At 41.7% G+C, this 23,373-nt stretch overlaps 1 protein-coding gene across 1 annotated transcript in view; it reads left to right on the top strand.

The window, feature by feature from the left end:
• Nucleotides 1-23,373, top strand: part of dnah9l (dynein, axonemal, heavy polypeptide 9 like) — a 242,026-nt gene that overhangs the window by 92,837 nt on the left and 125,816 nt on the right. Inside the window, exons 37-40 of the mRNA XM_052029683.1 lie at nt 4,445-4,639; nt 5,648-5,725; nt 12,577-12,709; nt 20,246-20,373. Coding sequence (XP_051885643.1) covers nt 4,445-4,639; nt 5,648-5,725; nt 12,577-12,709; nt 20,246-20,373 — 534 coding nt within the window. The remainder of the gene's footprint in view (nt 1-4,444; nt 4,640-5,647; nt 5,726-12,576; nt 12,710-20,245; nt 20,374-23,373) is intronic.

Below are 23,373 nucleotides of genomic sequence, written 5' to 3'. Positions count from 1 at the left end.
TTTTTAGGGAAAAGGGCCAAAAATTGTGAATACTACTCGCAACTCTCAATGATTGCAGGAAGATATTATTGCTTTGTACTCAAATCCACTATCAAATAAAGCCTAACATTACCACTTGGCTTCCCAACTGCCTGCAGTGCCTGTGCTTGATGTTCGATTTGAATGACTTGTACCCAAGAATACCCAGGTCCCTCTGAACATCAACATTTCCCGATCTCTGGAGGGGAAAAAAAAGTGGTACTGAAGTCAGGCAAGTCGCCAGGATCCAATTGCTCTTATCCAAGGATTTTAAAGGAAGTGGCTGCAGAGAGAGTAGAGCCATTGGTTGAAGTTTGTCAAAACTCTGAGTTCCAAAAGGGTACCAATGGTGTAGACAACTGTGAATATGATGGTCTTGTTCAAGAAGGGAGGGAGACAAAGTGGGAAACTTGAGGCAAGTTAGGTTAACACCTATTGTTGGGAAGATGGTGGAGTTTATAACCAAGGAGGAAATAGCTGGTCATTTAGAAATGCTTAGTGCAATCAAACCAAGTCAACAGGTTTTATGAAAGAGATAGCAGGTTTGACAAATTTGCTTGAGTTTTTTTTTTGAGTATACAACAAGCAAGCAGACCTGACAGTAGGAAAACTGTCAATCTAATGTATTTGGATTTCCAGAAGGTGTTTGATAAAATGCCACAAAAAAAGGTTGGTGCACAAGATAAGAGTATTGTGCGAAGTGTGTTAACATGGTTTGAAGACTGGTTATTACATAGAAGACAGAGAATTGGAACAAATGGATCTTTTTCAGACTGGGTGCCCCAAGGATCACTCCTTGGCGCACAATGATTTAGTGTCTTTATTAATGAGTTGGAGAAAGAAGCAGAGTATAAGGTGTCCAAGTTTGCAGATGACATGAAAATAGATGGAAAGGTATACTGTGATGGGGATATTTGGACTCTAGAATAGTATATAGGTAGGCTGAGTGAAATGGGTAAAACAATTAGCAAATGGAGTTTAATGTACAAAAGTGTAAGATAATGCATTTGGGTAGGAGGGATCAAAAGGCAGATTATTATCTGAAAGGAGACTGCAAGTGAGTAAAGTATAAAGGGATCTCAGTGTTCTGACTCACTGTTCTGTAATTTCCTGGACTACCCCTACTCCCCTTCTTGAATAAGGGAACAACATCCGCAATCCTCCAATCTTCCGGAACCTCTCCCGTCTCCATCGACGACGCAAAGATCATCGTCAGAGGCTCCGCAATCTCCTCCCTCGCCTCCCACAGCAACCTGGGGTACATCCGGTCCTGGCAACTTATCTAACTTGATGCTTTCCAAAAGTTTCAGCACCACCTCTTTTCTAATATCTACATGCTCAAGCTTTTCAGGCCGCTGCATGTCCCCACTATAATCCCCTAGATCCTTTTCCGTAGTGAATCCTGATGTAAAGTATTCATTAGGTACCTCCGCTGTTTCTTCCGGATCCATACACACTTTCCCACTGCTGCACTTGATAGGCTCTATTCTTACACATCTTATCCTCTTGCTCTTCACATACTTGTAGAACGCCTTGGGGTTTTCCTTAATCCTGCCCGCCAAGGCCTTCTCATGTCCCCTTCTGGCTCTCCTAATCTCTTTCTTAAGTTCCTTCCTTTTAGCCTTGTACTCTTCCAGATCTCTAACATTACCTAGCTCTCTATACCTTTTGTATGCTTTTCTTTTCCTTTTGACTAGATTTATTATAGCCTTCGTACACCACGGTTCCTGCATCCTCTCGTGACTCCCCTGTCTCATCGGAACATGTGTATGCAGAACTCCACACAAATACCCCCTGAATATTTGCCGCATATCTTCCGTACTTTTCCCAGAGAACATCTGTTCCCAATTTAATCTTCCAATTTCCTGCCTGAGAGCCTCATAATTCCCTTTACTTCAAGTAAACTCCTTTCTAGTCTGTTCCTATCTCTCTCCAGTGCTAACGTAAAGGAGATAGAATTATGATCACAATCACTAAAATGTTCACCCACTGAGAGATCTGACACCTGACCAGGTTCGTTTCCCAATATCAAATCAAGCACAGCCTCTCCTCTTGTAGGTCTATCTACATACTGTGTCAAGAACCCTTCCTGAACACGCCTAACAAACTCCACCCCATCTAAACCCCTCACTGTCTGGAGATGCCAGTCGATGTTTGAGAAATTAAAATCCCTCATCACAACAACTCTGTTATTCTCACACCTTTCTAGGATCTGCTTCCCTATCTGCTCCTCGATAACCCTGTCACTATTGGGCGGCCTATAAAAAACACCCAGTAAAGTTATTGACCCCTTCCTGTTCCTAACCTCCACCCACAGAGACTCCATAGACAATCCCTCCACAACGTCCACCTTTTCCGCAGCCATGACACTATCTCTGATCAACAGTGCCACTTCCCCACCTCTTTTGCCTCCCTCCCTGTCCTTCCTGAAACATCTAAAACCCGGCACTTGAATCAACCATTCCAGCCCTGGAGCCATCCGTCTCTGTAATGGCCACCACATCATAGCTCCAAGTATCGATCCAAGCTCTAAGCTCATCCTCCTTGTTCACAATACTCCTTGCGTTAAAATAGACACATCTCAAGCCTGTCTGAACACTTCCCTTCTCTTTCACCTGTCTATGGTACTTACTCCTAGCTTCCTCTATTTGAGAGCCAAGCACCTCTTCCCCAGTCTCTCCAGTACGGATCCCACCCCCCCAACCATGATCATATTGAATGGCAGAGGTGGCATGGGGGGCTGAGTGGCCTATTCCTGAAAATATCCACCATTTGTTTTTTTTTGTACCAAACTGAATGACCTCACATTTTTCCACATTATAATTCCATCTGCTATGTTATTGAAAACGTACTTAGCTTGCCAATATCTCTGACGCCTCTTTGCAATTTCTTTGTTACTCTGTTTCCCATTTAAGATTTATGTCATCAGCTAATTAGGAAACCTGATACTTGTTTGCTTTAGCCGATTATTAATATAGATTTTGAATAGTCAAAATCTAAGCACTGATCCCTGCGATATCTGACTAACCACAGATTGCGAACCTGAAGAAGACCTTTTTATTCTTGATGAAGGGTCTCGACACGAAACGTTGACTGTCCATTTCCCTCCACAGGTGGTGCCTGACCTGCTGAATTCCTCTGGCTTTTGGTGTGTTGCTCCAGATTTCCAGCATCTGCAGTCTTGTCTCTCTTTTTTTCTATTTGTTAAGCAATTCTCAGTTCATCTAGTTCTGTGTACTCTAACCTTGTTCACCATCCTGCGTGGCACCTAAATACACCATGCCCACAGGTTCCTCCTCATCAACTGGACTAGTCCTCAAAGGGCTCCAATAGATTAGTCAAATATGATATTCCCTTTCATAAATCAGTGTTGATTCCATTCGATCATGTTATTTTCTAATTGATTTGATATTGAATTTTCTCAAAAACTGAAATGAGGCTGAAAGTCAGTGGCTCCCCTTTTTCTCTCCCTCCTTTCTTTAATCATGGTATCGCATTTGCTGCCCTACCATCTACAGGAACCATTCTAGAACTTGCTTAAATTTGGAAGCTGATGACCACAATATCCACTATCTCTAATGTCACCTCTTTCAAAGCTCTGGGACGTTTAGCATCACAGTGCTTGATTTATTGGTTTTCAGGCTCCTTGAGCGATCCAGTAGTTTTTTTTAGTGAAAGTCATTTCTTTTATTTCTCCTATTTCACTAGACCTGAGGTTTCTTATTATTTCTGGGAGGGTTGTTTTGTCTCCCATGAAAGCAAAGATGTAACTTATTTAATTACTCTGCCATTTACTGTGCTTATAAACTTTCCCAACATGGTCAGTAAAGGACTTGCTGGTCTTTTCCATTTTACATACCTATAAAAGCTCTTAAAATCTGTTTTAATATTTCTCATTAGTTTACTCCTATATTCTATTTGCTTTGTGTTATTGATCTCGTGGCCAGCCTTGGCTGAATTCTAAAATGCTCTCAATCCTCAGGCTTACTGTTCTTGGTGACAATTTTATGAGCCATTCGTTATTTACTTAAATGTGCTCACCTTTATAGTAAAATATCTTTGAAGCTGAAATTTGACCACCTTTGTTATTAGCATTGAAGGCAAAAGAGAAGCTTTTTGAGAATACAATTCAAACCTATTCTGTGAATGTTAATGCCCACTTTTGTTTATAAAAAAACAAATACTGCAGGAGTCAATATTTGCAAATAAAATTACTACCTTTCCCCACTTGATATTGGAAAGATTTTAGTTTAATTTTTGAGAGATTTGTATTTAGGCCAGTAATGTTCTAGTCTATGACAGATTAAGTTTAACGAATCACATACACTAATTGTTTAAGTATGCAATTGTTTATCATGTTTGTTAACTAAATGCCTTTCATTATCATATTTCCAATACCATTTTATAATGTGTTGCTGTTTTCCAGGTTCTAATGCGTGCTTTGAGAGATTTTAATCTGCCGAAAATTGTTACCAATGATGTTCCCATTTTTCTGGGTCTGATTGGTGACCTTTTTCCATTGTTGGATGTACCACGCAAGAGAGATGTAGATTTGGAACAGATGGTGCGCCAGTCTATTTCAGAACTGCATCTGCAGCCAGAGGATAACTTCATATTAAAGGTGAAAATAATAGATTATGCTTAATAAATCTAAATAAGTTGATTAAAAATTGCATTATTTATAGTTTTAAAATATGTATGTGGGATGTGGAATTGAAGTGGCTGGCCACCAGGAGATCCTTGTTTTTGCAGCAGACAAAGCGAAGGTGCTGGACAGAGTGAAGGTGCTCAACGAAGTGGTTGAGCTTCATTGAGCACCTTCAGTCCGTCTTCTGCAAAAGCAAGGATCTCCTGGTGGCCAGCCAATTCAATTCCACATCCCACTCCCATACTGACATGTCTATCCATAGCCGCCTCTGCTGTTATGTTGAGGCCAGACGCAGGTTGGAGGAACACCTCATATTCTGCCTTGGTAGTCTTCAACCTGACAGCCTCAACTCGATTTCTCTAACTTCCAGTAACCCCTCCCCTCTTCCCCTCCCTTTCTCTCCCCTCCCCCTTTGTTTTCCCTCATTCCTGTGGCCCTCTCACCCCTTCTCTTTCCCCTCCCCTGTCCTCACAACCAGCTTATCACCTTCCTCTGGTTCCCCACCTTCTTCCCTTTATTCCATGGTCTACTGTCCTCTCCTTTTGGATTCCTCCTTCTCCAGCCTCATCCACCGATCACCTCCCAGCTTCTCACATCATTCCCTTTAAATACCCCCCCTCCTCCACCCACCTACCTTTCTCCTCTCAGCTGGACTCACCTATCACCTGCCAGCTTGTGCTCCTCCCCCCACCTTTTTATTCTGGCTTCTGCCCTCTTCCTCTCCAGTCCTGATGAAGGGTCTCGACCTGAACGTCGACTGTTTATTTCCCTCCACAGATGCTGCCTGACCTGCTGAGTTCCTCCAGCATTTTGTGTGTGTTGCTCCAGATTCCAGCACCTGCAGAATCTCTTGTGTCTCTGAAGAAATGCAACCATTTATACACCTTAAAATTGATAAGATTGTATAATTGGTAAATTTGATCTGATACCAGAGCACCCACTAAGGTCAGACTTCTGACACTATTGTTTATATTTGGTCAGGTTACGCAACTAGAGGAGCTGTTGGCAGTGCGACACTCAGTTTTTGTTGTGGGTGTTGCTGGAACAGGAAAGAGCCAAGTAAGTGAAGACACTCCAATTGCAACATATTTGACAGCTGAAGACAATGTCTTTCAGCCAACAAGCTGTGTCGACTTCCAATCACCCATTTACACTACACACAATACTGCAAACCCGCTTCTATCTCTTTCCCAAGATTCACAAACAGGACTCTCCTGGTGCACCCATTGTTTCTGCCTGCTCTTGCCCCTCTGAACCTATTTTCTCATACCTTGACTCTATCCTGTCTCCACTTGTCCAGTCCCTTTCCAGCTACATCGGGGACACCTTGCATGCCCTCCACCATTTCGGCAACTTCCAATTCCCCAGGCCCTACTGTCTCATCTTTACTATGGATGTCCAGTCTTTATCCACCTCCATCCCCCAGCAGGAAGGTCTTAAAACTGTCGGCTTCTTTCTGCAACGAAAATTCAACCAGTTTCCCTCCCAGTGACACTCTCATCCACCTGACTGAACTTGTTCTTACACTGAACAACTTCTCTTTCAACTCCTCTTGCTTCCAACAAATCAAAGGTGCAGCAATGGGCCCTAGCTATGCCTGTCTTTTCGTTGGCGACATGGAACAGTCCTTGTTCCAAACCTTCTCTGGTACCAGCACCCAACACTTTCTCCATTACATTGACAACAGCATTCATTCTGCTTCCTGCACCCATGCTGAACTTGTCAATTTTATCACCTTTGCCATTAACTTCCACCCCGTTCTCAAATTAACTTGGATAATTTCTGACACCTCTCTCCCTTTTCTGGATCTCTCTGTCTCCATCTCTGGAGACAAACTATCCACTGACGTTTACTGTACTTCCACTGACTCCCACAGCTACCTAGACTACGCCTCTTCCCACACTGTGTCTCGAAAGGATGCAATCCCTTTCTCCCAGTTTCTTCGTGTCTGCCACATCTGCTCTCAAGATGAGGCCTTCCATTCCAGTGGGTCTGAATTGTCCTCATATTTCAGGAAACGTGACTTCCATTTTACTGTGGTTGATAGAGCCCCTTGTCTCTTGGACTTCTGCTCTCACCCCCCCTCCATCCAAACAGAACAAAGATAGAGTCCCCTAGTCCTCACCTCTCACCCTATTAGCCTCTGCATCCAGCACATCGTCCTTTGTCGTTTCTGCCAGTTGCAACAAGATCCTACCACTAGCCATATCTTCCCCTCCCTACCCCTCTCTGCCTTACGCAGGGACCACTCCATCTGTGACTCCTTGGTCCACTCATCCCTCTCAGACTCCTGACACTTTCTCCTGTAACTGCAGGATCTCATTTTTACACCTCCTCCCTCACCACCATCCGGGGCCTAAACAGCCCTCAGGGTGACGCAAATATTCATTTGCACCTCCAAACTTGTCTACTGCATTCGGTGTTCCCAATGTGACCTCCTCTATATCAGTGAGTCCAAGCGCAAATGAGCCAGTCGGCTTACAGAGCACCTGCACTCTGTCCACAATGGCCATCCTGAAATCCCAGTTGCATGCCATTTCAACTCCTTATTCCGACACTGAATTCCCACCCCTTTCCCACACCAGGCTTGGCAGGATCTAGATCCAGTGGAAAGTTCAATGGAGCATTGGCAGATGGAATTTAATCCTGACAATTGGGTGATGCATTTTAGGAAGTCAAATAAGGACAGGGCACAATCAGTAAGTGGTAGGGTGCAAAGGAATGTTAATGAACAGAGAGATCTTGGGGTTCAAGTCCACAGTTCCCTGCAAGTGGCAACACAGGTAGATAGGGTGGTGAAGAAGGCATATGGCATGCTTGCCTTCACAGGCCAAGGCATAGATCATAAAAGTTGGGACGTTATGTTGCAACTTTACAAAACACTGCTTCGGTCGCACCTAAGAGTATTGTGTGCAGTTCTGGTTGCTACACTAAAGGAAGGATGTGGTTGTGCTGGAGAGTGTGCAGAGATGATTCACCAGGATCTTGCCTGGATTGGAGGACTTAAGTTGTGGGGAGAGATTGGATAGGATGACCTTGTTTTTTCTGGAGCGAAGTAGGTTAAGGGATGGCTAGAGTGAGAGGTATTTTTTATTTTTTTTATATATAATCTATCTATCTATCTATCTATCTATCTATCTATCTATCTATCTATCTATCTATCTATCTATCTATCTATCTCTCTCTCTCTCTCTCTCTCTCTCTCTCTCTCTCTCTCTCTCTCTCTCTCTCTCTCTCTCTCTCTCTCTCTCTCTCTCTCTCTCTCTCTCTCTCTCTCTCTCTCTCTCTCTCTCTCTCTCTCTCTCTCTCTCTCTCTCTCTCTGTGTGTATATATATAAATAAAAAAAAGAATTTATGAGGCATAGTTAGGGTAGATGGTCAGAATCTTTTTCCCATGGTTGGGGTATGAAAAACGAGGGTATAGGTCAAATGTGAGAGGAAAGGGCTTTAAAGGGGATTTGAAGGGAAAGTTTTACTCAAGGGTCAGGAAATCGGAAATCACAGACATTGCAGAAATCGCAATCGGGTATGTGGAAATTGCAGACAGATGAGGTGGTGGAATCACGTAAAATTACTACATTTAAGAAACGTTTAGACAGGCATTTGAATAGGTCAGGTGCAGAAGGATATAGACCTCATGCAGGCAATGGAATTAATGTAGATGGGCAAAAAGGTCAGCATGGACATGGTAGGCCAAAGGGCTTATTTCTGTGCTGTGGAATTCAAGAAGTTTTCATCCTGTAAAACTATTGGTTTGAAATTTAACAATGCCACTGCTGACTACCGACTCAGATGAAAGTGAAAAACTTGTGTGTTCATGGTGTTCGGCTGCATGTAGTAGATCCGAAGGTATGTTGTCATTGTGGAAGGGAAATCTCAAGCTTGGCAGTATATGGGTCTCGTGTCCGTAATTAAATCAATTAAAGCTTAAGGGGTGCATGAATGAGTCTCAGCTGGATTTCAAAAAAAAATGAGAAACTAGGGTCAAAATTGGTATTGACTTTTTATGAATACTGGACACCTGTTAGGCATTTTGTACTCAAATACTCTTGCAGTAAAGGCAATAATAGTGTTTGTTTCACACCTGCATATCAACTGTCAGTGATTTGTGTTCAAGGTCACCAGATGCCTCTTGAATATCAACACCTTTCAATTTCTCACTATTTAAGAGATGTTCAGCATTTCTATCCTTCTCTCTATCAAAGTGATAGACCTTACATGTTTTAACAGTATTGTCCATATTGCCATGATCTTGCCCATTCATGAAGCCTGTTTATACATCCCTCTGCCCCCTCAGAAACCAAACTAGCACCAAGCTTTGTACCATCAGTAAACTTGGATTTATTACACTTGGAAATCAAAAACTGCTGATGTTCGAAATCTGCAATAATAACACAAAATATGAGACACTTTATTCTGAAATGTTAACTTTGATTCTCTTTCCATAGATGCTGCCTAACCTACTGAGTATTTTCTGCATTTTCTGTGTTTGTTTCAGATTTCCAGTGTCTGATGTTTTTATTGATTTTCACAAAAAACGTTGGTTGCACTAAAGACCTTGAGCACAACAGGCCCAACAGCCTGCTAACCTCCTTTCCTGGGGCCCAGGCCTGGGCCTGTGTTCTGATCATGTGCAGGATATGGTAGCCATCTGAACTCTGCATTCATTGGGGCAGTGTGTGTGGTGGTGGTAGTGTGGATGGCTGAGATTAAAGACCAGCAGTTGGAGTTGAGGAGTGGAACATGGAGTATCAAAGTGTACAGGATTAAGACCAGCATTGTTTTTGGTGGGTTCAGTATTATATTTGCAGGGGGATGGGTGGGGAATAGTGTAGTTGATTGGTGGGGGGTGGGGCTTCATGTCTAGCAGACTGGAAGATTGTGAAGGGCTGGGAATGGGAAGCATGGTACTATTTGTTAACGTGTGATTTGGAGCCAGAGTTTTCTTTTGGGGGGAGTGGGATCAGGTTCATCAACGGATGGTAAATTAGAAACTGGGGAGTGTTGGGGGTGTCGGTGCACGTGGAGGTGGCCCAAGCTTATAAGCAAACAATTTCTCTATCTTGCTGTCTTCGCTGAGTGGTACTGTGCAATAAGGCTCTGTTGTCCCAAGAGTGTTCGATGGCAGCACTCCCAAGATGACAAGGTCCAAGTTCCCTTGAAGTGCTCCTACAGGAACATTGCAGGGAGAATGACATCATCATATCCATCCTGGTACAGAGACTGGGAAAATCAGCCAGGGTGGAAATCACATCAGGTATGACTTAGCATTTAAGGATGTATGACTGCATTTGAGTTCATTGAACTACTTGAGTTTGGCATCAAGGCACATGTGTCTTTTTCCTGGGCATTGAGAGTTGTTTCTTCAACTTTGGAAAGCCTTTTGATTACCTGTGGATTCAAAGCAACTCTTCACCTTTCTACCTTCCCAGATAAGAACTCTAGTGGAGTACTGGCAAACTGTGGGTCCATTATGGATTAATCTTCAGATTCTCAGGTCAGCTGTAACTTCAGTTATAGACTGCTTGTCTGCACCTAGTTCAGCCACTGTGCATCAACAACATTGCATTCCCCCTACCACACCTCAGCAACACCATGTTAACAAATGCAGCCAGATAGAATTAGTGATAGCCAAGACCCCTTGTTAAATGTTCAGCCAAAAGGCAGTGAGTTAGTGATGGTTGAACACTGCTCTTGTGGAAGTGAGGAGAGACCATGAAATTGCCATGTTACTTGTGTTCTGCTGAATGGGTGCAGGTTCATTTGCGCATTGCAATCCCTTCACCCATTTTCACAATCATGACGCATTGCCTTCCTCCTCCTCACCCAGCCTTCCCACTGCCCCATTCATTCTCCTAAGATTGTAAGGATTAATTCAAGTATTAGGTCAGTACCCAAGAATTGCTGGAGATGTGAAATAAAAACAGAGAATGCTGGAAGTGCTCAGCAGGCCAAGGGGCATCAGTGGGGAGAGAAAGAGTTGACAGTTGGGTCAAACACCCTTGAGAACCAGAAAATTGAGACTGGCATGTTTTCAGTTGCAGGGATTGGAAGGATGGAGAACATAGAAAGAATGTCTGTGACAATGCAGACCAAAGTTGAAAGGTGACAATGCCTTCAAAAACCAGCAGTTGGAACAAAATGATACAGAAACAATTTGAAAGCATTAATGGAGACAGGAAGGTAGATCCACAATAGTGGGGGTGGGAAGAAACTGGGAGTTTACCTGAAATTGTTAAACTCTATATTAATTCCTGAGGATTGTAACACATCCAGTTGGAAGATGAGGTATTGTTCTTCGAGCTCACAATAGGCAACCTTGTAGCAAAATAGGAGAAGAAGACAGAGGTCAGAGTGGGAGTGGCACAGAGAATTAAAGTGATAGGTGAAAGGAAGCTCAGGGCTGGCCTTGAGGACTGAATTGAGATGCCCCACAAAGCAGTCACCCAGTCTGTGTTTGGTTTCTCCAGTGTAAGGAGATCACATTTTGACCACCTAGTGTAGTAGACTAAATTGGAAGAAATGCAAGTGAATCTCTGCTTCACTTGGAGGGGCTGTTGGTGAACCTGGATGGTGGAAAAGGAACAGTTGAAAGGACATGTGTTGCATCTCCTGTGGTTGCACGGGGAAGTGCCAAGCGAAGGGGAGTGGTTGGTAGAGACAAGAGAATGCAGATGCTGGAATCTGGAACAGAAAAACAGAGCAATGGAGAAACTTAGTGGGTCAAGCAGCATCTGTGGAAGCGAAAGGTGTTGGGTTGAGATCCTGCATCAGGAGGGTGAGAGAGGGCTGGTAGGTGATAAGTGGAACCAAATGGGGAGGGGTGATAGGCAGATGGATCCAATTGGGGGTGGGGTGACGGAACAGGAAAGGTGGACAAAGGGACAAGAAGACTAGCTGGACAGGTGTGTGTGTTTGTGTTGGAGGAGAACATCAGTGATGTGAGTTACCTGAAATTCGAAAATTCAATGTCTATACCATTGGTTTGCAAACTACCCAAGCACAATATGAGATGTTGCTCTTCCACTTTGTGTTTGGACTCTCCATGGCAATGGAGAAGGCCAAGGATAGAGAGGTCATTATGGGACAAGGAAAGAGAGTTAAAATGGTATGCAACTGAAAACTTGAGAAGGCCATTGCAGACAGAATGCAGGTGGCTCTGCAAAATGGTTGCCTGGTCTAAGCTTGGTTTCACCAATGTTGAGGAGGCCACATTGTGAGCACAGTATGCAGTAGACCAGGTTGTAGGAGTTGCAGGTGAACTACTACCTCACTTAGAAGAGCAGTTTAGGTCCCTGGATGGTGGTGAAGGGACAGGTGTTACATCTTTGGTTGCAGGGGAAAGTCCCAGGGGACAGGGAAGGGTGGTTGGAGAGGGATGTGGACCAGGGAGTCACGAAGAGAATTGTCCATGCAGAAAGTGGGAGCTAGGTAATATGTGACTGGTGATGAAATCATGTTGGAGCTGGTGGAAATGGCAGAGGATGAGATGTTGGATGCTGAGGCTTGTGGGGTGAAAGGTAAAGATCACGGAAGCTCTATTGCTATCTGTCTAGGGAGAGAGGGAGGCAAGATCAGACATGTAGGAAATGAGAGTGAGGACTTTGTCAACTGTGGCAGAGAGGAAACAATGTTTCTGGAAGAAGGAGGACATTTCAGAAGCCCTAAAGCAGAACATCTCATTTTGAGAACAGAAGCAATAGAAACAAAGAAATTAAGAAAAAGGGATGGCATCCTTACAAGAGGTGGGGTGGGAAGAGGAATAGTTAAGGTAGCTATGGGAGTTGGTGGGTTTACAGAAGATTGGTTGAGATGGAGGAGAGAACTAGGGGGTCTCAGAGAGAACAATAATGTATTCTGTGGCTACAAGAAATATAAACTGTATAACTGCATATCTCTACTGCCAACAGATATTAAGAACTCTACACAGGACTTATGCCAACATGAAGTTGAAGCCAGTCTGGTGTGATATAAACCCCAAGGCCGTGACCACAGATGAGTTGTTTGGATTTTTGCATCCTGCTACACGTGAATGGAAGGATGGTTAGTAGAAAGAGATTGACCAGTTAAGGTTTGGGTATTAATAAAGCTTGTGGTAATTTTTCTCTCTTTGCATTGGATGAATGATACTTACCATTGAGAATGAATCCATCAAAGCATGTCTGCTTCTTTGGCCTAAATCTGATTTAAGATATTTTGCCTCTAAACAAGAAAATTATGTTGTAGAATTAAGCTGATAAGACCAGGAGGGTCTTCACTTTAAAAGGAATGCTGGTTTTGAGTTTTCTTGAGTTAATCAATAATTAGAATCTCATTATGAATGAATTCAGTTGAGCTACCTTGTATACTTTTTTGGCACAACTAAATAATAAACTTGGTATCAGAAACAATTAAACTTTCAATACAGCAGAGGCTGTGTGTTGTTCTGAAATTTGATTCCATTGACCTTGTGTACAAAACTTAAGGGAGCTAACATGGCTGCTTTGTGGGTTACAGTGGACTGTGTTTAACTTTGATATGTTCAAATCCAAGGCTAAGATTGAGCCCCAGTTTTAATTTTGTTTTTTTCCATTAATGTTTAATGTTACTTGAGTGAATTGCTTGACCATTTCATTGGTTATTTAAGAGCTTCACTCTTTGTTTAGATTGGGAATGTGGATATTGGACAAGAAATTCATCCTTGTTCACTTGAACCATATGCACATACTTAGTAACGTCATTGAAGTGACTGATGATGAATTTTTTCAAGGACATGCTGCCTGGACTCCATTACTAATTCAAGCTTATTAATTTCAAATGAACTAAATTTAAATTCCCCAACTGCTATGGTAGGATCCGAACTTGCCTCTATAATGTAAGTCTATATACCGAGATCAACCAATGCTTAATACCGAATCCAGGTCTTAGTCTATGACTAATCCAGAAAATAACTTGTGAAAGGCAGAATTGCAGCAAGTTGAAAAATGCTTGAACAAATTGCAATGATACCATACTTCTTCAAGGGAACCAATTCCCAAGTCGAAGTATCAAGATCAACCAATGCTTACCACATAGGATATGGTAGCAAAGCAGCAGTGCTTGCAATGACAAGAAATTACACTGAGTTTGTCATAATTTAAGTAGCCAATATATCCAAATTTGAATAACTTTGATGAAATGAAAAATTCCAAGTATATGATAAATATAGTTTGAACCATTGGTAAATCAATAACTGATTTGACTAGAGTCTTGAGGTTAAAGGCATGAGATAAACTTAATGAAATCCTTGGAATTAGTTTCCTTAGAGAAGTATGGTATCATTGCAAATTGTTCAAGCATTTTTAAAATTGCTGCAATTCTGTCTTTCAAGTCAAAATTTTCCCTTCATCCTAGTTGAATAAAATTATGGACCAATACAACTTTACAATTTCAGAGTCTCTAATGGAGAATTTATTATAGGAGATAGATAGTGGGACTAGTAAAAGAACAATAGGAGCAGGGGTCGACAATTCAGCCTCTTGAGCCTGTTCCACCATTCAACAAGGTCATGACTCATAACACATTGCTCCAGTTAGGAGCAGCTAGGTCAATTTGAGCTTGCAAACAATATGAAACTTGCACAATAAAATGGAAATAGGCTTCAGGGGGAAGTAGTCAGAATAGTGCAGTTACTGGCACGTAGCACATAAAATTTAGTGCAATTAAGTTAGAAGAATTACAGAGTTTGGAGTATAACCAGCGGTGCTATCTTGAAGGGGTTGGAAGAACACAGGGAACTGGCAGTAGATACTGAAAATTGGTTGGAGGTGGCAGGGCAAGTTAATTCAGAAGACATATGGGAAGTCTGGCTTTGTAGATAGGGGGAGTGAATAGAAAAGCAAGGAAGTTGTAATCAAGGACTGCATATTTCTGGTTAAGACTCGCATGGTTTATTGTATACATTTGTGAGCATCATGCTTTAGGAGGATGTCAAACCCCATTAGAAGTTTTACCAGCTTGATACAATGGATATAGGAAAAATGTTACATAGACTTAGTAGACATCTCTTGCTTTTTCTGGTTTGAAATCCATTTACCACAGTTTTGTCCATGCACTTCACAAATCAATATCACTTTCTAATTATATTCTCTAGTCCACACTGAGTATAACAACAATCTCTTCACATTTGAACGGATGAACTCTACCATGCAGTCTATGTCCTAATAATGAAAGTGGTGAATAGTTGAGGCCCCAGTAAAAATCCTTGTGCGGAACTGCTAGTCATTTCCTTCCAATTTAAGTACACATCTGTTGGTTCAGATCTTGCTGGCCCAATCCTGCCACCCACAGTCCCTCCACAGCCTCACTTACCTAGTCTTGGTCCAGGTGGCATGTCTTGGTGGATCTTTATCCCAGAGTTCAGCAGTCTGATCTCAGTGGTGGCAGTGGATAGGCCTCTAGTGGCACAGTGGTGACGCTTTGACCTGAAATGTTCCTGACCATATTGACAGACTGAAATGTGATGGAGGGGTTTTGTCAGCTGTAGATTTTAATAATTTTTAAATGCCTGGCATCCAGTAACATTAAAAATTATTTTAAAAATTAATTAAACAATAAAAAAAAGTAACTTGGCTTCCCCATTGCCTTTTGAATCTTTGCACTGCAAACAATTGTGTTGGAGATCTTCCACTAACTCATGATGCAGAATCCAGGAAGCAAATTGCAGAAGACAGGGCAGTACCACAAGATTCCATGTGGAGTCCAGTAGTGAGCAAACTGACAGATTCAGCCTTACGAACTGGGCCCATGCCCAGTACAGATTTAGCCAAGACCATTCTAAATCTCATCACAACCTTGGCCCAAACATGCCACACAGAGCTGAGTCAATACACTGAATATTTAAGACATTCAGAAACATTCAAATACTAATAAACACAATTCATTGTAAAAGTAAAAGTTTTAAAGTTTTAATTTTCAATTAAAAATACTAAAACTTTATCTAGACTTTTTGTTTAAGTCTATATGAATGATTTTGTTTAAACTGTTAGATTTGCCACAGGTTGTTTCTTATGGATGTCCCACCATAAAGATTCGCAAACTTGTCCCAACTGCCCTCAGAGCAGAGTCAGAAGAATGACCATGTCTAGCTGATGGACACTTAAGAATTTCTACATTAGCACAGTTGTAACACTAGCATTTACCCAACAATGTGGAAAATTGCCCTTGCATATTCTGTTGACAAAAAGCAGCAAACATTTAATCTAGCTAATTACTGCCAGACAACATATTCTATTTCATCAGCAAAGTTATGGAAGGTAACTTTGATAGTCTTATGAAATGGCATTTCATCTCCAATAACCTGTTCATGGATGCCCAGTTTGGATTAACCAAGACCACTCTATGTTAAACCTTATAGCCTTGATCCAAACATGGTCCAAAGAGCTAAGTTCCAGAGGTGAGGTGAGAAGTGAGAGTTACGGCTCCTGATACCAAGACAGAATTTGACTGTGTGTGCCGTGATGAAGCCTGGTTAATCTGATGTTCGGGGTATCAAGTAGAAAACATTCCAATATGGATATGGATGTTGGATCAATCAACGAGCTCCCAGGAAACACTGGAGGAGTTCCTCAAGCTTAGTGTCCTGGGTCTAACCATCTTTAGCTACTTCATCAATGACCTTTCTTCTACTAGCAGGTCAGGCGAGGTTGCTTGCAGATGATTGGATGATTTTCAATTCCATTCACAATTCCTTAAAATAAAATGAAGCAGACCTTGCATGCTTTCAGCATAACCTGGACAACATTCAGGCATGAGTTTATAAGTGGCAATCTCACTCATGCCATAAAAGTGTCAGGTAATGACTATCTCCGACAAGAGGCAGTCTTATCACTTACCCTTGATATTCAATGGCAACACCAATGCTGAATCCCTCATCAACATTCTGGGGTGATTACTACCCAAAAACTCAATTGGACTCCTCAGATAAATACTGAGGCTACAACAGCAGATCAGAAACTGGTTATCTTGTAGTCAGTGATTCAGCTCCTGACACCCCAAAGCCTTTTCACTAGCTAAATAACAGTGTAAGTACTTCATCTCAAAAACTGCAATGGATCTGAAGGTTGGCTCTCCAGCATCTCATTGGTTAATGGGAATGGACATTAAATGATGATGTTGCAATGTCAACATTTCCCTTTTAAAGTCCTCAATTGATTCAGTATATTTGGTTTCTGGTAACAGTAATGTGCAGATTTGTATTTTTTTTAAAAGATAAACTGATAGTTTCTGAATTTCAGTAGTTTTATTTAATCTTAAAGAAGCATATCATAACAAACTGCTAAAAATTCGCGATATGGATTCATTTTTTTAGGCTGCAAATGAACTTTTTGAGCATGCACCGCTGTTGTCTTACAAATTGGTTAATTCTCTTAATGACTAATTGCAGCTGTTTTTCTGAGATAAGGAGGATGTTCGCTGGTGTGAACACTGCCTTGTCTGACCCTTCTTGAATCAGTGTCTAGAATTACTAAGATTGGTAAATATGTTTTGTGTTGGATTAAAATGGTGATTTTCTTTCCAATTTATATGGATATTTTATCATGAGGAATTTGCCTCAAACTTTTATTAATAGACAATGTTCTTAAGAAATAGAAGATGCTGGCAAAACATTTGCTGCCCATCACAAGTTGTCCTGTAATGGGTAATGTACTGCTTACTTAAACTGTTGCAATATAATTTGTCACAGATCTTTGGGCTCCTATGCCAGTGTCGGCAAATAATTGTTCTGTATTTAGATGTTAATTAATCCTACATGAAATTTTAGTTGCAGTAAAAGAAAACACAAATTTTGTTAGGCCCGATAAAAGCAGCATGTGTCAGAACTATAAAGATTTACAGCACTGCAGAAAACCATTTGTCTATTGCACTTGTGCAGCTCACTGGAGGAATTATGCATTTAGTGTCAATCCCTGATCTTTCCTGATATTCCTATAAATATTTTTGTTCATCTTTGTTCATTTATGAAACTATTTTGCATTCTGCTGCTATTATTGCTTTGGTGTTCCATGTCCTAAAAGCCTTCAGTGTAGAAATTATTTTTAAAAATTAGACCTTGATTCATTTGATAAATTTGGTTCAACTTTGGCTCAAGTTGCAATAATTCATGAAAAGTATATTTCCTTTGCGCGTCTTGTCAAAATACTTAATAGTTTTGAAAACATTTAATTTTTCCAAAACTGTACATGATGCATAACATGTGCAGTAAATGCACTCAGGACCTGTCTTTCTCTATGTTCATTGTACTGTCAATTACAATGTATCAAAACCACTCCTGTTTCTTCCTTAACCGTTGCATCTATGAAGAGTTTGAGAGGCTGTTCTACGGGATTCAGTCCTTCAATCTATAGCAGCAGCAAGACCCTAGACTGCGGTCCTTTCCTATAGAGGCTTTGAAGCGGCTGGATCAAGCTTCATTGTATTTCTCAGCATGTGCTCCTATGTCTTGGAATATGCCATTCGGTAGCATTCACGAGCTGATGTCTCCTTACACTGAAAGACCAACAAGTTTTGGGCAGACCAGAACTGCTGCTACAGGAAATGAAATAGAGTCAGAGGTCTCTATTTTGCAGACTATCACCATGTTCCCAAAGTGTGCTGTGAGAAGGCTTTATGGGATGCGTGAGGGCAACTGGGTTATACTACAGGTTGTGACGATGGCAGGAAATTCTCATCGTGTGCATTCTTTCTCAAGGAAATATTCATAACTCCAGGTAACCTCAGTATCAGCTTCGTGGCAGGAAGCCAAGCTAAAGCACCTTGATGATTAGCAAGCCACAGTGCATGAACCCTGCCCCCTACCAACCCAAACCAAACTTCTGATTCCCCACCGTCTATGATAATGAAATGCTGTAAATATTGGTAAGAGGTTAGTGATGATTCCACAGAGAAGAGAACAGGATGATGTGTGTGAGGTCTGTTTCCATGGCTAATCTGTTTATTTTTCATCTCATCCTTTTGCACTTCACATTGATAGTCAGCAGCACAACTATGGCACCTTTTCTTACTCCTGCTGTGAATTGTGTGTAAACTCTGTGCATGAGCCAACCATCCCATTTCACCACCTCTACGAACTCACTTATCACTTAGTGCACATTCCATCTATTCTGCTCAAAGATTTCTAACCAGTGAGCTTAAGAAACCCTTGCTTTTTATGCCATTTTTCATGATCCCAAAGCACTTTACAGACTTTGAAGTATAGTCATTACAGTGAAGTACTAATTGCATGTGTCAATTCCCATACACAGCAACTGACCTGATGATCTGTGTTAACAACACACACAAAGTGCTGGAGGAACTCAGCAGGTCAGGCACCATCTATGGAAGTGAATCAACAGTTGACGTTTCGGGTCAAGACCCTTCTTCAGGACTGGAAAGGAAGAGGGCAGAAGCCAGAATTAGAAGGGAGGGGGAGGAGAACAGGCTGGCAGGTGATAGGTGAGTTCAGGTGAGGGGGGCGTAGGTAGGTGGGTGGGGAGATGCAAGAACCTGCAAGGTGATAGGTAGAAGAGGCAAAGGGCTGAAGAAGGAGGAATCCGGTCGGAGAGGGCAGTGGACCATGGAGTAAAGGGAAGGAGGTAGGGAATATATGGGCAGGTCATGAGGGCGAGGGGGAGGGGGCCACAGGAATGAGGGAAGACAAAGGTTGGGGGGAGGAGGGAGGAAAAAAAAGGTGGGGGGGAGAAGAGGGGAATGGTTACCAGAAGTTAGAAAAATCGATGTTGAGTCCATCAGGTTGGAGACTACCGAGGCGGAATATGAGGTGTTACTCCTCCAACCTGCGTCTGGCCTCGACGTGGCAGTAGAGGAGGCCATGGATAGACATGTCAGTGTGGAAGTGGGATGTAGAATTAAAGTGGCTGGCCACCGGGAGATCCTTGCTTTTGTGGTGGACGAAGCGGTCACCCAATCTGCGTTGGGTCTCACTGATGTAGAGGTGGCCACACCGGATGCAATAAGTGACACCCTCAGATTCACAGGCGAAGCGCTGCCTCACCTGGAAGGACTGTCTAGGGCCCTGAATGGTGGTGAGGATCTGTAGAGACAGGTGTAGAACTTAATGCAGTTGCAGGGATAAGTGCCAGGAGGATCATCAGTGGGGAGGGACGAGTGGATAAGGGAGTCACGGAGAGAGCGATCCCTGCAGAAAGTGGGGGGAGGAGGGGAAGATGTGCCTGGTGGTGGGAGTATGTTGATGATTGAAAGATGAATATTGGCTGTAACACCAAGATAAACCTTTTCAGGCTGGTGGAACTGCACAGACTCCTTCCTCTGATGAGCCAGTTTCTCTACTGTTGTTCCATTCTTGTGCTCTTGCAATCCATTTTAAACAGATGGATCGAGAAGTATGGTAGATTCAGCTTTGGTCAAGCTTAGCCCCATAAGAGTGCTTTTTGGTGAACATTAGTCTTTTGAGTGAGAGGGCAACAAGCATGCAAATTGTCCACAATGAAAGAATTATTGATTCTGAAGAGGCTTATATTTGTCTCCCTGGATTTGTTTTTCAACAGTAAATAAGTGTAGTTAATGTTGCTGATTTAAAAACTTCATTTCTTTTCTCAACAGGCTTGTTTTCAATGACCATGAGGGAACTTTCCAGTGTTGCTCATAGAGGTCCTAAGTGGATTGTTTTAGATGGAGATATTGACCCTATGTGGATAGAATCGCTTAATACAGTAATGGATGATAACAAGGTTAGTAGTTTACATGTGGTTGCATTGTTTAAAAAAAATCCCTTCTCCACCCTCTTTTATAGTTTGTTTATAACACTGTTGAGCAAATTCTGGACAGTTTATTTTCCCCATCCCCTCCAATCTTTCAACCCCAGCATTGCATTATTCCTCCAACGAATCCCAACTGCAGACCTCAAACCCTAATGTACTGAATTTGTCAGTGTAGGAGAAGATTGCATCAGGTAAGTGGTCGCCACCTGGGCCATTTACAGTGCAGCTGCCTACAGGCAAGTTAATTATTGGCCTTGGGATTGCCCCCTGTGGATAGAGAGGAAGACAATGACCACTGGGTTCATGTCAGTGGGGGGCAGGGGAAGCGTGTCAATGATTACACCTTGGAATCTGTGGACTTGGAATGGAGCTGATTACAATAAGTATTCATCTTTTCTTCAGTTTATAAGGCGCTTGGTTGTCGCAGCAGACTAAGGTTACAGCAGGGTTCTGAAGGAGGCATTAGACATTTGATGTACTCATGCTTCAAAATCAAAACTGCCTAATATGGAGAGTGGTGTACCCCTGGTTGGAGATATGCACACAATTCCTTTGTGATACTTTGGTGCCTTAAGTCCCAATTTAACACCTAGAAACTTAAGTGTAGTTTTAATTTTAATGATAAAAATGTTAATTATGGAAGCAATATTTGTTAGTTTATTACAAACATAGATGAATGGTTTTATTTCCTGGAAGGAACTTTGAATTAAAAAGAAATGCGTAAGCCATGTATTTGTCTGTGTATCTAAAGTATTTTCTTTCTTGTTCTTTTTTTGAATTATGATTTTTAATATCCCTTAGCATGTTTGGTTCATTTTGTCAGTTTTTGTTCATTTTGTTTGAACAATTTCATTGTTGGTGGTATTAGCTCGGAAGAGCTATTTTTGAAGGAGTAATATTAACATTAAATCATTCCCAAGTCTATATGATTTAAATTATGGGTCAACTGAATTCAAACCTTTCAAAGATGTGCAATTACTGATACTGAGGAATACACACCAAGTAAACCCTTTGTATTTTCAGAATGGCTCGGAGCAGTATGAATGTTCTTTTCTTAGTACAGCATTCATGAAAGGAAATGAGAGTGTTCTTCAGGTATTGGTCAAATGGGAGAGGACCTTTGTATTTTCTTTGAAAATAAAAGCTGCTAATACCAGTCTATGAGCCCACAGAATGCTACCAGAGCAGTAATACTGCCTGAAAATCTCAAGCTCCATCTCTCTTTAGTTTGCTTGATGGTTGCCTGTCAGAATCCCCAGCACTGACAAATCTCTGCTGTTTTCTCACTCTGCCTTTAAGACCAACAATGCCTACTGTGCATTCTCTTAGACCAAGTGCCATTGATTGCTTTCTGTGCTCCTCATTTCAGCTGTTATCTTTTCAAATAACAATGTCATAGACATTTTAAAACAGTTGAAAGACATTTAGTTAAAAAAATGAATTACACTTATCCCCTCCCCTAACTACCTGTCTGTTCATCTTGCCCCTTTAACAATTTCAGGGATATCTATTGTTACAAGATGAAAGTAACATGCCAGCTTCAAGATGCTCTTCAGCAAGCTGTATTATTCAAATGTGCTGGTATGAAACTGCCTGCAAGATTGAATTCAATGTTCCTACTTTCATGTGCTCTGGTCTTGGTGTTTCATTGACAACTTGAGTACCAAGAAATGTGCTCTGGTCTTGGTGTTTTATTGACAACTTGAGTACCAAGAAGGGTAAGTTAGGTGATATCAATGAGATTTGCCCTCACGGTAATCCACCGCCCATACCAGTGTTAGTGTGCTGGTTCCAGTTGTTCCCTTATGAATGCAAATGCATGGAAGGTCATAGAGTTATTCATACATTTTGAAGAAGGTTACGCAAATAAGAATAAGTTTGCAGATGCAGGGATGTCTCTTGATTATATTACTCCTAGTTGGCACTCTTCATCAAGGGCACATTCTGGGTACCTACTAGGCTACAGAGCAAGAGTTGGGAAGTGGGAGTAATGTATGTCACTCCATTCTTGGCTGACATGGACTTCTGTGCTGTAAATGTCTATGATTCTAAGATACCTGCTAAGAGTTAGAAAGTGCAAAAAATGTTGCAAGTTTTGAGGAGCTTGGAATGAGTCGATTGCAAAAGGAATACCAGAATTCTTGACAAAATGCCGCGAACGTTTGCATTTAAGTATTCACCAAATAATAATGATGGAAGGAGTGCAGTTTTGAAATCCCTTGATCTTAATTTGATAACATCTATATATTGGTTTAATTTCTTGTTATTGACCATGGTACTTTTGTTATTTCAGCCAAGTTTCTGTTAGAAATAAATATATTACTGCATCAATTATTGTCCTTCAGAGAGTTTATCCTTGGTTACTTGTATTATTGCAATAATCGTGTCATCAACATTTGACATCCCCTCCATTATACCAAGTCGCAAGAAACCAACAATGTTTGATGTACTTAGTAGGGATTTTAAAATTTTCATTTGGTAGGAGATGAGGTGAGAGAGCTGGTTAGAGATTTCAGGACATGGTTATGAATTAGAGATCAGGCCAGACTGGTTAGAGCTGCAGCTGGGATAAGTAGAGATCTGGATTTCCTGGGTTGCTGGAGGAGGCCATGAGCTGAGGGTTTTTGGAGGGATGGGATATTGCAGGACTGGGATCAGGGTGAGATTGTGGAATAGAACTGAGAGGATATTGGTTTGGCAATATCCAAAGATTGAGGGTGATATGGGTGAGAGTGGGGTGGTGTGGGAGCAGAAGTTCCAGGACTTTTGATGACAGGACCATTCATGTGGTTTTGGTTAATGGTAGTAGCATAGTATCTGAGAACGTTGATGAAGAGGGTTTTGGAAACAGGCTTTGGGATTGTGACGAACAGGAAAATGAGAGCCATCAAGATCAACTTGTACAAGTGAGAAAGTGAGATGGGGTGTGAAGGTCCTGGATACACTGAAGGCAGAAAAATAACAATCAAC

The sequence above is a fragment of the Pristis pectinata genome, chromosome 1 (genome assembly GCF_009764475.1).
Source record: "Pristis pectinata isolate sPriPec2 chromosome 1, sPriPec2.1.pri, whole genome shotgun sequence".
Taxonomy (NCBI): domain Eukaryota; kingdom Metazoa; phylum Chordata; class Chondrichthyes; order Rhinopristiformes; family Pristidae; genus Pristis; species Pristis pectinata.
Note: the sequence above shows the minus strand (reverse complement) of the source record. Positions and strands in the feature narration are given on the sequence as shown.